This window comes from Fusarium falciforme, chromosome 1, assembly GCF_026873545.1.
Source record: "Fusarium falciforme chromosome 1, complete sequence".
Taxonomy (NCBI): Eukaryota; Fungi; Ascomycota; class Sordariomycetes; order Hypocreales; family Nectriaceae; genus Fusarium; species Fusarium falciforme.
Window position 1 is genome coordinate 3,327,852 of NC_070544.1, and position 12,194 is coordinate 3,340,045.

The 12,194-nt window shown below is 54.0% G+C and overlaps 2 protein-coding genes across 2 annotated transcripts; one reads left to right on the forward strand and one right to left on the reverse strand.

Moving 5' to 3' along the window:
- Positions 1–428: 428 nt before the first annotated feature.
- NCS54_00092200 (Protein phosphatase methylesterase 1) lies at positions 429–2,333 on the reverse strand (the record flags this gene model as incomplete). The annotated part of the gene is made up of 4 exons (XM_053146558.1): positions 2,188–2,333; positions 1,533–2,054; positions 660–1,480; positions 429–595 (listed from the first exon to the last, which is right to left on the reverse strand). Exons 1-4 carry the CDS (start codon positions 2,292–2,294, stop codon positions 429–431), a joined length of 1,617 nt encoding a protein of 538 aa, XP_053002533.1. The 5' UTR covers positions 2,295–2,333.
- Positions 2,334–10,350: 8,017 nt separating this feature from the next.
- NCS54_00092300 (Zn(2)-C6 fungal-type domain-containing protein) lies at positions 10,351–11,873 on the forward strand (the record flags this gene model as incomplete). Its single annotated transcript, XM_053146559.1, has 3 exons — positions 10,351–10,771; positions 10,826–11,161; positions 11,215–11,873. The coding sequence occupies exons 1-3, from the start codon at positions 10,366–10,368 to the stop codon at positions 11,871–11,873; spliced, it is 1,401 nt and encodes a 466-aa protein (XP_053002534.1). The 5' UTR covers positions 10,351–10,365.
- Between the last annotated feature and the right edge of the window lie 321 nt (positions 11,874–12,194).

Genomic DNA, 12,194 nt, shown 5'->3' on the forward strand with positions numbered 1-12,194 from the left:
CTATTCCTCAGTCTATAAGCGCCAGCTCACTTCTATCTCGGGTCCAGCCCAGTTCCATGGATGACAATCAAAAGACTACATGTACCTAGCCCCATGCTCAATAGACGCCTCCTCCCGCGGATCCTCATGTCTTGTCCCCGGCACGGCACCCATCAGAAACTCGTCACAGTCGCACAAGCAAGGGCATAATGCAGTTGGTGCCACCCGTCAACATGTACGTGATGCTGCCTGCACCTGCATGCCATTGTGTTACCCATCCATCCATGGATGCCGATGCCCACCCGCAGCTCTACCCTGACCCCGGCTTGTTGGTCGCTCCTCTTCCGAGGGTCCGGATTCATAGCGCAGCCCTACAGCCAGTGCGAATACGTACTCGAGAAATACGCATGTTGGTTGTTCGTGGCTGTGACTGTGACTGTGACTGCAAATCATACTCTCTTCCCTTGCTTGAGCAGCTCCGACACCTTGGGGGGCAATACCAGAGTGCTTCGGTCGTTCCGGCGGTAAAAGTCCACCAGCGACACAGCCGTCTTCTCTGGCAAATCTTCATGAATGAAGTGGCCCGCTTCCGGAAAGACTTGCAAGGCGTATTTCCCTGTACACACACTCTGGTAAGTACCCAATGTCTCAAGGGGTGTCACTGAATAGGGCCGACATACCTTGCATCTGGCCGATGGTCAACTCAGTGTCAAGTCGATCAGTCCCAGCCAGCAGGAGCAGTTTTCCTCCTCTGGCCTCTAGGAATTTCTTGCTCAAGCCGACAAACCAGCCTTCCCAGAATGGCTGCGTTGCGCCCAGGTTGGTCCGCCATCTCCAAGGACGCGTCGGGTCTTGGTTCTCATCAAAGACCAGCAGTGCAGGGACAGACGTCCGGGCAGAGATCGAGTTGCGGATCGTTCGCGATCGGACATGCCAGTCAATACCTGCCTGCAGCGTCGCAAATCCCGAGGGTCTCGTAGATAGGTACGTATGCATGCTCTGCAGGGCATCGATGGCTGAGCCCTCCACCACATCCAGCACGACATACCCCAAGACCGATGTTCCCAACCGGCCCGTCTTAGCCAGGTCAGTCACGACGGCTCCACCAAGGGAGTGTCCCACGAGCACGATCGGGGGCATCCCTGGCCACTTCATCTCAGACTTGGTCAGCTGGATGACGTTGAAGAGATCTGTCGATAGTGTCTCCAGCCTCAGATCCAGTGCCGCGTCTCCCGGTACAACCGTCGACCCGTGACCTCTGCAGTCGAGGGCAAGAATGCCAGCCGCGGGCAGGCGTTTTTTAATCTCAGAAGCCACCACGGCAAACGATAGCCCAGAGGATCCTCCTCCATGATGCATTACAAACAGTGGCCCCTTGTCCACTGGAGATGTCAGGTAGGCATGATAGACCACCTCAGGGTCCTGCTCCGACCTCAGGGACAACTCTCGCTCAAAGTAGGTGGTCCAAGGGATCTGCTCGAGGGTCCTACCACGGGCGACTCTGCGAAGTGTCAGTCCCGCCATGGATTCTCAGCAAGATGCGTTGGAACTACCCTTGAGGTCGAGCAAATAGCTTCTGGTTCGGCGATGGGATGACGGTGCCGGTGGAGGAGACGGACGATGCCGAGGATGCAGACGAGGAGTCGTCGTCCACAGGCTCCGGAAGTTCAGGGACCTGATCAGTCTCCTGTTCCTCGTCCAGCTCGTTGAAGATGTCGTTGGACATGCCATACTTGGACTTTGCCCAGGCTCGCTGTAGGTCGCTCATGATGGACCATGGGCTGAGCTGAACTGAGCTGAGCTGAGAGGCGGGGTGCAGACGAGAGGCGTGCCCTCCACCAACGAAGAATGGCGGAGATGTTTTGACCGATGCTTGCGCTCGATGTTTCCTGCCTCTTTCTGCTTTGGATCCGTCGAGGAGCCGCTTCTCATCCAGTCCTCCCGCTCTCTCTGTCTTCTTTCCGATTTCTTGTTTGTGAAGCCAGCCGCACTGATGATGATGGTTGGGCCACAGTGCCGGGGCTGTCAGCCAACCCGACTTGTTTGCAGGCGCAATTACTGGGGCACAGTGCTCGCTTCATATATGGTTGTTAACACACTGTAAGTGTCCTGCCTACCACCACCTACCTATACAGTGCGGTGTCAGTCTTCCCATTTTATGGCGTCTGGTTCTGAATCATGGTCGACATAATGTTCTGTCGAGCTCACATTTTGAAGTACTGCCATGGAAAGTACGGTCTGGCCCAGGGCCTGGTGGTATCGCTGGAGTGACAGGCGCTGACAACTTGGACGAGGATTGGCATCAACATAGTCATGAGAACACATGTGTGACAATTGAAGACGCTCGACCAGGGTATGATGGTGTTAGTCTATGGATTTCTGGAGTATAGGTCGGATGAGTGGTATTTTGTCATTGCGTCCAATGAGTATTGGGCTGAGTGTCAACTCGCCTCAACATCGCCTGCGATTTACCCAACCATCTCGCCCCTCTGCAGCGCAACCACGAGGCCATGGGTTCATTGGATGGCATGTACAGAGTACACAACCCTGATCAGCTCAAACTCAGTGGCTGGGCCAAGAGTCATGATCTTTTCTGTATGGGGAGTTGATCATCAAGGAGGGCCTCAAATGCGTTGTAGGGTAAATCCATCAGCCCGGCCAAACCAAGACACATCCACAGTTCCAACTTGGTGGCCTCCTGTCAAAAGGACCACGACTAATGGAACCTCATAGTACTTGCCTCTTGCTCACTTCTGTGAGACAAAGTGTTGTTGCGGTGCAGGATCGAAAATTATCTCCACCCGTTGAGCGGTGCCAACTCGATCCGGCGTTATCCTTCAAGCACACCCGCCTCGCGTAAAAGGGTTTCAAAAACATCCATTGGCGAGTGAAAAAGGCATACTTTAAAAAAGTCGGTAGTCTTCCGTACTCACAACCAAGAGCCCCATACTTTCATCCTCGCATGATCTTCCGCATGCGTCGATAGGGAAACTGCAAACCCAATTGGAAATCGCTTGCCTTTGCAGAGCTACTGGAATCTCACTCGCACCCTCGTCGGCGCGCATCCTTGTTAAACTCTCGGCGAGATTAGAAACAGGCGTAAACCCTGGTCTTGTGATGTTAGTTAACTTCCCTGTTTTAGCCGACCAAGCTAAGGAGATCAATCGCCTAGTTGGGGAGACGAAGTTGGCTGTCTGGTGGAGTGCCTGGAGGGGTGTCTGTCTGTCATATTCAGATGGATGATAGAACTTGGTCTTCCTGGCCGACAAAATGATAACTCGAATCTGTCACAATGAGGAGGGGCTGTGGGGAGTATAGTAGAGGATCTTATGTGTTGGTCCCTGGACACTAAGGGACCATCAGGGCCTGCAAGCGACGAACGCGCGTCAACCACGTTCATATTTGGGGTACCCATCATCTCGATAGAGTTGAGACTTTACCCTCATGATCACTGTAGATGACCATAGACAGTCTAAGTGAGTATCATCGCTCCCGGCTTCCGGGAAACCGAGCCACGAAAGGGTTAACCAAATAACATAGTTGCTAGATAGTCTGAAGCTAGCCAACCGAGAGAACCCTGATCATCGCCAACCCTTTCCGAAGCTGTCCCTCAAGATAATGAAGGAAAAGGCCGCTGACCGGAAAGAAGAACTCACCTCCCCAGCCAAGGGCCCCCAAAAGCAAAAATCCGTCGCAAGGGAGATCGGGAGTTTGAAGTTGATGGTTCCGCGTACCAGGGCAGCGGTTTGAGTGATAATCAGGAATCGTTTCCCTGGGATATTTCTTGACCCGGGGATCAATGGCTCCATAGCAAAAGTGACATGGTGTCGCAGACCTTAGTTGTCGATCTTAACTGATTGAGCCAGCCTACCAACCTAGGCGTCGCAAAAGAAAACATAAAGTCTATCCAACTGCAATGAATCCCCAAATGGGTTAGCTAAACGAGACCGCAACATCCGTTGCAACCCAGTTTAGGAACCAACAGTCTCGGTAAGAAGTGCAACCGGTTTTCATCGCCCGCCACTAGAGCCACTCCAACTTGTTCCTGCATGTTCGGACCGGACCCCCGGCATCTGTACAGGTGAAGTGGTGGGCGAAAGAGGAGACCGGGACTGCTTCTTTCGAAGGGGGAGAAAGCGCGTGAGCTGAAAAATAGAGCATCTAAAACAGGTGACCATACACGCCAAGTGGCTTTGAGATCGACCCAAGGGTCGAGGCTCTTTTGTCTCCAATCAGACACTGCCTCTGGTTGAATGAATGGCACTAGGATGAAGGTGCGCCATCAAAGCTCGGTGAGGTCACGCCTCATAACCTTGTCGGGTTTCCTCTCAACAGCCAATCCATCAAGGCAAGGTGAATGACAGGTTGGCCTGGATCTGTGAACGTGGGGGAAATCTTGTTAATGTCCGAGCGTGGGGGCTCTGGCAACCTAGAACCTGTTCCGATTCCGGTAAAGATCGTCCACCGCTCCAGAATGTCTTTCGGGGAACGCTGGGAAACGACGGGTTGCTCAACAAGGACTAGAACAATCAGCCCTCCCTGTGGCAGCGAGCAGATGGCGAGCAGACGCTGCCCCAAAGACGCGGGGGACCTGAGACTTACTGTAGCTGAATAAGTCACAGGTCTTGGGCTACTGTCAGAGTCTGGAACAGGCAAGACGCCCCTCGGACATTTTCCTGAATGTCCAAGGGGCTGCAGCCATCAGGGATCTAAGACCCCGTGGATCGATCTAGCGGTGGCGTCTCATGCAGTCGGTCATTTTATCTCTGGGGGCCAGCAGGGCTTGGTGTTCGATCGGCCTGACAATCCTTTCCCACCTAGATCGAAAGGTGCTGTCACTTCCAGCTCATCCAGGTATGTAGAGCTGCTACTGCATGTCTGTCTTCCTCCCATGTTCGCGCGAATCGTTTGAGAACGAGGATATGGGAAAGTAGAGAGGCAGACGTATTTCCCATGTAGCAATGAGCCACCAACGGCGCTGGATACGCCACCCCACTGATAATATGCTACAAGATCCTTTCAACTGTTGCAATATTAGCTGTGTGGCAAACGGATATCGTCCGTCAGAACGGCAAGAACTCGCGCGGGCTCTTGATTCGGCAGTAATGAAATGGCTAACTCGAGAGAGTAACGGTCGCTGCTGCTTGACGCTATTGCAGCCCTTGAACCGGCATTTGGCGTAACGTTCCGGCTGTTGGAGGAGGGTAACGGAAATTATGCGCCAATAGCTGGATTCTGATCAGTAACATCCAGCCTGTCCGAGCGAAGAGGGCTGACCTTGGCAAGACATAACTGAGTCAGTCAAGGTCGCGTCAGAACTCCGTACTTGGTACCAAAGGAAAGACACGATGGAGTCAGGGTCTTGCTCGCGGCAACAACCGGCGACTTATGATTCCGTGGTGGCCCCCGCAAGAACTGGAGAACTGCACGGCACTTGAATGCTCCAGCCGCCGCTGGCGTGAGGCAGTTTCGATTTTCCTTTATTTTGACGAAGAGACCTGGCTTGGTCGTAGCTCGAGTTCTCGGAACAAGACGGGGAGGTGTACAATCCTCCGGAATGTACAAGTCGAGGAGCGTGTTGTCTCACAGGGAGGCTAACGCCTGGGTGATCCGAGTGGATAAAACCCTGGTAGATGCCAACTAATGGCTGACAGAGGAGTCCGACCTTGGTCGGCATCTTCTGATCCCATCCGATTCATGTGCTGAAAGCATGTCATCCCTGCTCGGTCATTGCGTCCGTTTTGGGTGAAGCTTTGAGGCCCCGTTGCTCTGGGTGTTTCGATCAATGACAGCACCATGCGTCGCCAAGAAGAATCACGAGAGGGAACATGTGCATGTAACATGAGGTGTATGCTGATATCACCACCAGGTGAGAGAGTGTCTGCCTCTGCCTCTGCCTCTGCCTCCCAGCTGAGTGGCACGGGGGGTGGAGAGCACAGACTGCCGCAGACGCCCTGGAAAAAATTGCGACCACATCCCATCCGCAAATCCGGAGAGCCGACCAGACGCAAGATTTCATCAGATCAAGGTGGATCTTGATCAACCAGGCCCCCGTAAATGGTCTCGTGGAGAGGTGTGTTCCCTGTTGTGAGAAGTGACGCAAACTGACATGCCTGCTGAGAATCTGCTGTGTGTCTGACAGCTCTGCAGTAGATTGGAGCGCAAATGGAAGCCAGTTGCGTGTTTGGTCGAAACCATCAAAGGCCGTGGATGGAAGAGACGGAGATGATGGTATCCGCGAGCCCTCTGAGACTTGAAGGCTTGGTGTGTACATTTCTACTGGAGCCCATCCAGTTTACCCACTCCGAGAATGCAGTGCTCCGTCATTGGATCTGGCAGGTTCTCTGCGTGTGCTAGGCAAAGAAGGTTGAGGGATGATGGCATCTCTCAACCTGGCCTGGCCAGGTTGGCAATGGCCACATCGGACCATGTCTCGAACCGTTCGATGTGAGAAATGATAAGAACTCCGCAAACTACCACAGAGTAAGCTGCGCAAGAGGGAACCTTGAGGCAAGAGGACAGGCCCAAGAACGGGCGCCTCAGGGGTTGAGAATGGGGTACAGCGGTGCGTCGGCAGCTCCCAATGGACGAGTTGAGAATGGGAGAATAAAAATGGCAAATGTCGCTTTCTGTAGCTTGCCCAGGCGGGGACGATCCTTGAATGATGGGTGGGCCGGCACTTGGTAGGTGGCCTCCATCTGGTGGAGGGGAGGGGAGGGTGAGGTGGAGGAGACAGCGGAAGCGGAGAGATAGCGCACCTCTTACAGAGATCTCTGCCTCCCAATGAGGAAGCTTGGAGCATGACAGGGCACGTGCGTCTGCGGGAGGCCGATTCCCGTCGCTTACTTCCTAGAAAGTGGGTCTGAAGTCCCTGCCAAGCTGAGCCTTGCTCTTTTCTGCTTGGTGCCCTGTTCCTTGTTCATCACACTGGCCTGGCACTGACCTGACTGCGAAATCTGCTCGCTCTGCCTTCTCGTCGGTTCCGTCGCACGCCAATCGCGGCCAAACCGCTCTGATGAAGCCTATTTCGACTTTCTTCCTGTCAGTCTCCTGCTGGCCGCTGTCGCCGCTGTCGCCGCTGTCGCCACTTGCAGCCACTCGCTTCCCAGCCACTCGCAAGCTCCGCCCCGACTCAGCTAGCGGCGGGAGTACCCTCAGCTTGACACCTGAACCTCCAACGGGAGCAACCTGAACTCTCCAGCCATCCCGGTCACTACAGCACCTGTTGTCCTGCCATGCCATGCCCCTGAATTAGCATCGTCGCTGTCCCCGTGTTGGTTTCCACTCAAGATGCGATGCGAAGAGATCAACATCTAAAGATGGAACCCCCGAACTGAATTAGGGTTCCTTTCGGTTGTTCAATGGCGCGCTCGCACTGCAACCAAACTACATATCACCACTACCAAAGCCTGTCAGAGCCACACAGGCCTGCCAGAATCACCATAGCGCCCGGCAGTGCGTGATCCTTCGCCTCAGATGCGGCCTCAGCTCTTTCAGCTTTCTCATTGGGGTCTTAGCAGGGTCATGGCCGCTTACGGGGCTAGTTGGAAAAGGGGCTCTCACTTCGAGTGTCCGGCTCCCCGCCTAGAGATTTCTTTGAGGCTTGGAGAAGTCGGAAACGGGGTCGCCTGGCAGCGTGTTTGTCCTGTCGGATTCGCTGGTTCCTGCTCCCAACAAATCGACTACCCGATACCGTATCCACAAGGGATCACAAAAGCTCGGGAGAGGGGTGATGGCAGCTCCAGCCAGAGATGCTATCTAGCGGCTAATGGTGTGTTCTTGCATCTGGCTGGCTCAAGCTGTCAGGGCATGAAGCAGGGAGACGCACAGACACACCAGATCAACCTCTAAACAAGAACGCTTCCGCTGAAGCGACTCAGGAACCCAGCTCTAAGCTCCCTGACTACGGCGTGCAGTGTAGCAACGCTTGGGCTGAACCTTGTTCTGGCCCCCGTTACCACATTGGGGATGACTTTGCGGGTTGGTCGGCCACATTGTTTGTCCGTAATTTGGAGCGCGCATCGGCGCCAGCTAGGATCCATGGATGTTGACGCGTCTGTGTCACTCACTCATCTTGGTCAATTCAGTTCTGGCGGGGAGTGGCTCCGAGACACGACACCACGCTAACTCCATCTACCCGGAATTTCCACAGCAATCAGAACTTGAGAGCGACAAGGAGAAAAAAAGGAAACGAGCAACGGCACCTTGCAGTAGTACATGGAGTCCATCTTTTGGATCTGGGTGGCGCCGTCGCAAACAAGCAGCTGGTCCCTTTGGACATGAGCATGACCATTGCTTTTTCTTCACCAAGGAGTGGGTGTCCGAATCTAGACTTCAAACACATGCGCGAATGCTCGACGGATGGAGAAGCCTGATCATTCTATCGGCGCTTGTCTCTCCCGACCAATGTCCACAGAGGCAGGCAAGCGGAGAGAAGAGAAAAGACAACAATTGTGCATGAGGCGTATGTATCCGCAACGCGCCCCTTGGATGCTATGGCACGACTCAGATCAGTGGAGCATGGACCAACAACCAGCTTCCTGGTGACCACTCTCCAAGAAGTGCAAGACAAAATGTGGGATCGCTCTGGACGCAACCGCAGTTGGAAATTCTCTCTTTCGTCATTAGAAGAGGGTTTCTGCGGGATGGAACCTCCACGATGATGCCTCGGGCCCCCCATCTTTGATCTGCCCTCCAGAGGGGCCTCAGTGCCAGGGGTTCGGACCAAGGACAGGCAGACGCTTTGCAGAGGCTGGAGATGGAGATGGGAGATCAGCCATGTCGACTGGCCGACTGGACAGTCGTGGTGCTTTGTGGTCCATGCAATCTTGGCACCCGCGAGCCCAGCTTGCAGGAGGGCGCTTCCGTATCGGGGTCGCAACTCATCTGCCCTGCCGCCACGGCATTCGTATACAGGGATAGAGGCTCGTAACAATAAGCCTCACAGAAGGAGGGACGTTGGTACGGATATACACACTACGTATCCCTACGGGTCTGTTTATGGGCCTGGCTGGACTGCCTTGAGATCCCAATTATTGATCACAGCCCTAGTGGGTGCTTGAGCCGCTCCACGATTCAAGGTGCCGCATAGCGTGCTTACCTGAAACTCCAAAGGATCTTGATCTGTGGTCACGGATTCTATATCGGGGTTCGACGTCCAAGGGCTCCCCAGGTGGATCGTTTCTCATACGATCTTGGAGGTTACCGCGTCTATGGGACTGAAATAACTTTCAGAGTGTTTCCCTCTCGGATGCTAGACAGGGCCATTTAAGGAAACTATCGAGACGTCGTCGTTGGATATCTCAAGCCATGCCATGCCACAGTCAGCACGACACCCTGAACCCCCAGCTCCTTTTCTCCGGCGTGCCCATCACGCCCTAGGCTAAGAAAGGTCTTGGCTGCTCGTCATCATCATGTCCACCCATTGATCCACGACAGACTCTCTTATATCTGGTCTCGGCCGCCACCCTGGGAACCGCGCAAAGACATTCGGAGAAGAAACGAAAGACAATACGGCAGGAACTCTCAGGCATCGTCGATCTTTGGCCTGTTGATAGACGCCCATGTCGTTCAGGTTGCACCCCAACTGCCTCTGACCAATATTAACCCCCCCCCCCGGTGGCGCTCCAGACACTTGTTGTCACCACCCATTCATATCCACCATTTTAGTCGTCGGTACTAAGCGGCCAAATACCCACAGCAGGAACTGCGTGCTAGTCGGTTAACCCTCCGACTCGACACCGTGATTCCTCACCCCCCTCCCCGGTTCGTTGGCTTAGCTCCCGCTGGCCATCTTGAAAGAAAGCATAGGATCCTTGACCTTGGCTTACACTAGAAGTCGATCTGCCCCCCAGGGACAGGATTCAAATACTTCAAGGGGACCGCACTGAACCTGACCAGGGCAAGGCCATCGTTCTCGTTCTCGTCTCCATATTCTGTGCTCGGTATCTCGGCCCTTCCGCTCTCGTCAATCGGCTCGCAGGCGTCTCAGCACGGATTCACTGTCGTCTACTTGACTTGGCAAGCTTACTGTTGCCAACTCTGGGTCTCAAAGCTGCGGGTGCCGCCTTTGCAAGCAGACACCTGCACAGCATTCTCGATTGGCCCTGGCCTGTCACACGCCTCTCTGTCTTGCATACCTACAGGCACGATAGGGCACGAGTGCCTTTCTTTCCAGCCTCTTGCATCGCCGCCCAATACATGCCGCCCTCTCGCCATTCTCTATGAGATCATTTCCAGGCCCGCGAATTACCTTGTCCTAGAACCATCCACTTTGCCACCACCCTATTTACCTTGCGACCAACTCTATATTTCTCGTGCCTTCAAGAGCTCCTGGCCTCCCAACTTGATACTACAACTCATCTCCTGGACCACAGGACCTATTCCATGGCCCTCGCTATCCCGTCATCCAGTCACTCGAATCACTACCTCTTTAGTTCTGGTAATCTGGTGACGGATCCCCTGTCATCGTCAGTGCCCATGATTTCGGTCATGTCTTACCAATACCCACCTCTGCCTCCTCTCAGTAATGAGATGGACATGGCACATTCAGGCTACGTGCCATCCTACACTGTCCCTTCACAACAGCAGCTCTCTTCCTTGGGTATGGCCAATGTCCATGATGCACCATTGCCCAGTCAAGACCACAACATGGGCATCAAGGGGCCATTTTCAACGTCAAGCGCTACGCCTTTACACCCGCCGGAAACAGAAGCTCAGCAGCAACAGATGGTTACCTCGGGGGAAAAGAAGAGAAACAAGCTTGGATATCATCGCACCTCGGTAGCTTGTGGTAAGTTTTAGGTCTGGTTTGTCGTCATCCTCACCTTTGGCTAACCCACCCAAGGCCATTGTCGACGTCGAAAGATCAGATGTATCCCATCCCCATCTGATGTCCAAGGTCGATGCATAAACTGTATCCGTTTGAAGAAGGAATGCAGCTTCTATCCGGTAGACCAGCCACCACCGGACGACTCACGAGCGAAGCAAACTTCTCGATCTTCGGCCGGGCCTAAGGGATCTTCTGCCTCATCATCACCAGCGGCTTCTACTAGCAACCCAACGGAGCGACCTAAACCATCGAAGCAACCTTTCAGCCCATCAACAGCACAAGTGACGCCCGTCACAGCTCCAACAGTTACGGAAGCTCCTAGAAATGAGGGTTTCCCACCTGAAATGAGAGGTAAGTCATCTCTCTCGAACTATGGGCCACATGATACTAACAGGGATGTGAAGTGTCCTTACCATCGTCGACAAATCTTCCTGCCTTTGAGGTGGGTAACCAAAGTGTACCTACCTGGGTGTCAGCAGACTCATCCCAGAGCCCAACATCGAAAACAGCAGAACCCAATCCGACTTGGCGATCATACCCAGCAGAATCGCCCATGAGTGCCCAGTTCTCCCCATTCTCTGTGTCTCCAGCGTCGGCTGGTTGGGCATCTGGAAGTTCAGAACCCCCCTCTCGCGAAGACATGGCCTGGGCTCAGTACGCGCCCCCAGTACGATCCATGTCCTATGGTGGCGAGCCCATGCCTGGCCATCATACACCCCAGTATCATCTGATGGCCCCCAGCCGACAATATGAGCGGAGATCTTCTACGTTATCCGATGTTTACACTCCCGCGATGGATGGCATGGTTCCGGGATTCGAAGCAGGCACCACAACGAGTATGGATACGGCGGTTCCTCTCTCGGCCGGAGCAGTGCCCCCGACCGGCTTTGAGACTTGGGATCAATCACAAACACAAGCCAACTACACCTTCCCACGAAGTTCAGAGGCCTACGGCGCCTGGATGTACGGGGAGAGGGGACGAGGTCCCCACCTACAGGCGGTTGACGCCAGCCATCAACTCACCGATAATGGGGCCACAGCTGGCATTTACCAGAACCGATAATGACGGATTCACAGTACAGGAGCATGTTTAAGCGTTGTTGTTTATGAACATTGGTTTATTGTGGCTGGCTTCTTGTTTTAACTTGGGAAGTAGGGCTCATAAGGCCTTCAAAACCGGGGCATCTGGCCTTGGACATGTGCCCCCGTACTTGTAATGTTTCATGCCAGGTAGCGATATGGGGAAAATGGCATACCATGGAGGCTAATACACATTTTCAGATGGTGGCCTGTTTAGAACATGTTTCCTCGATCCTGAAGTCCCTCAAGGTTGAGCAGGCTGCACTGTTAAACTTTGTCGTTTCTAAGCACCCGATGTCTTCCC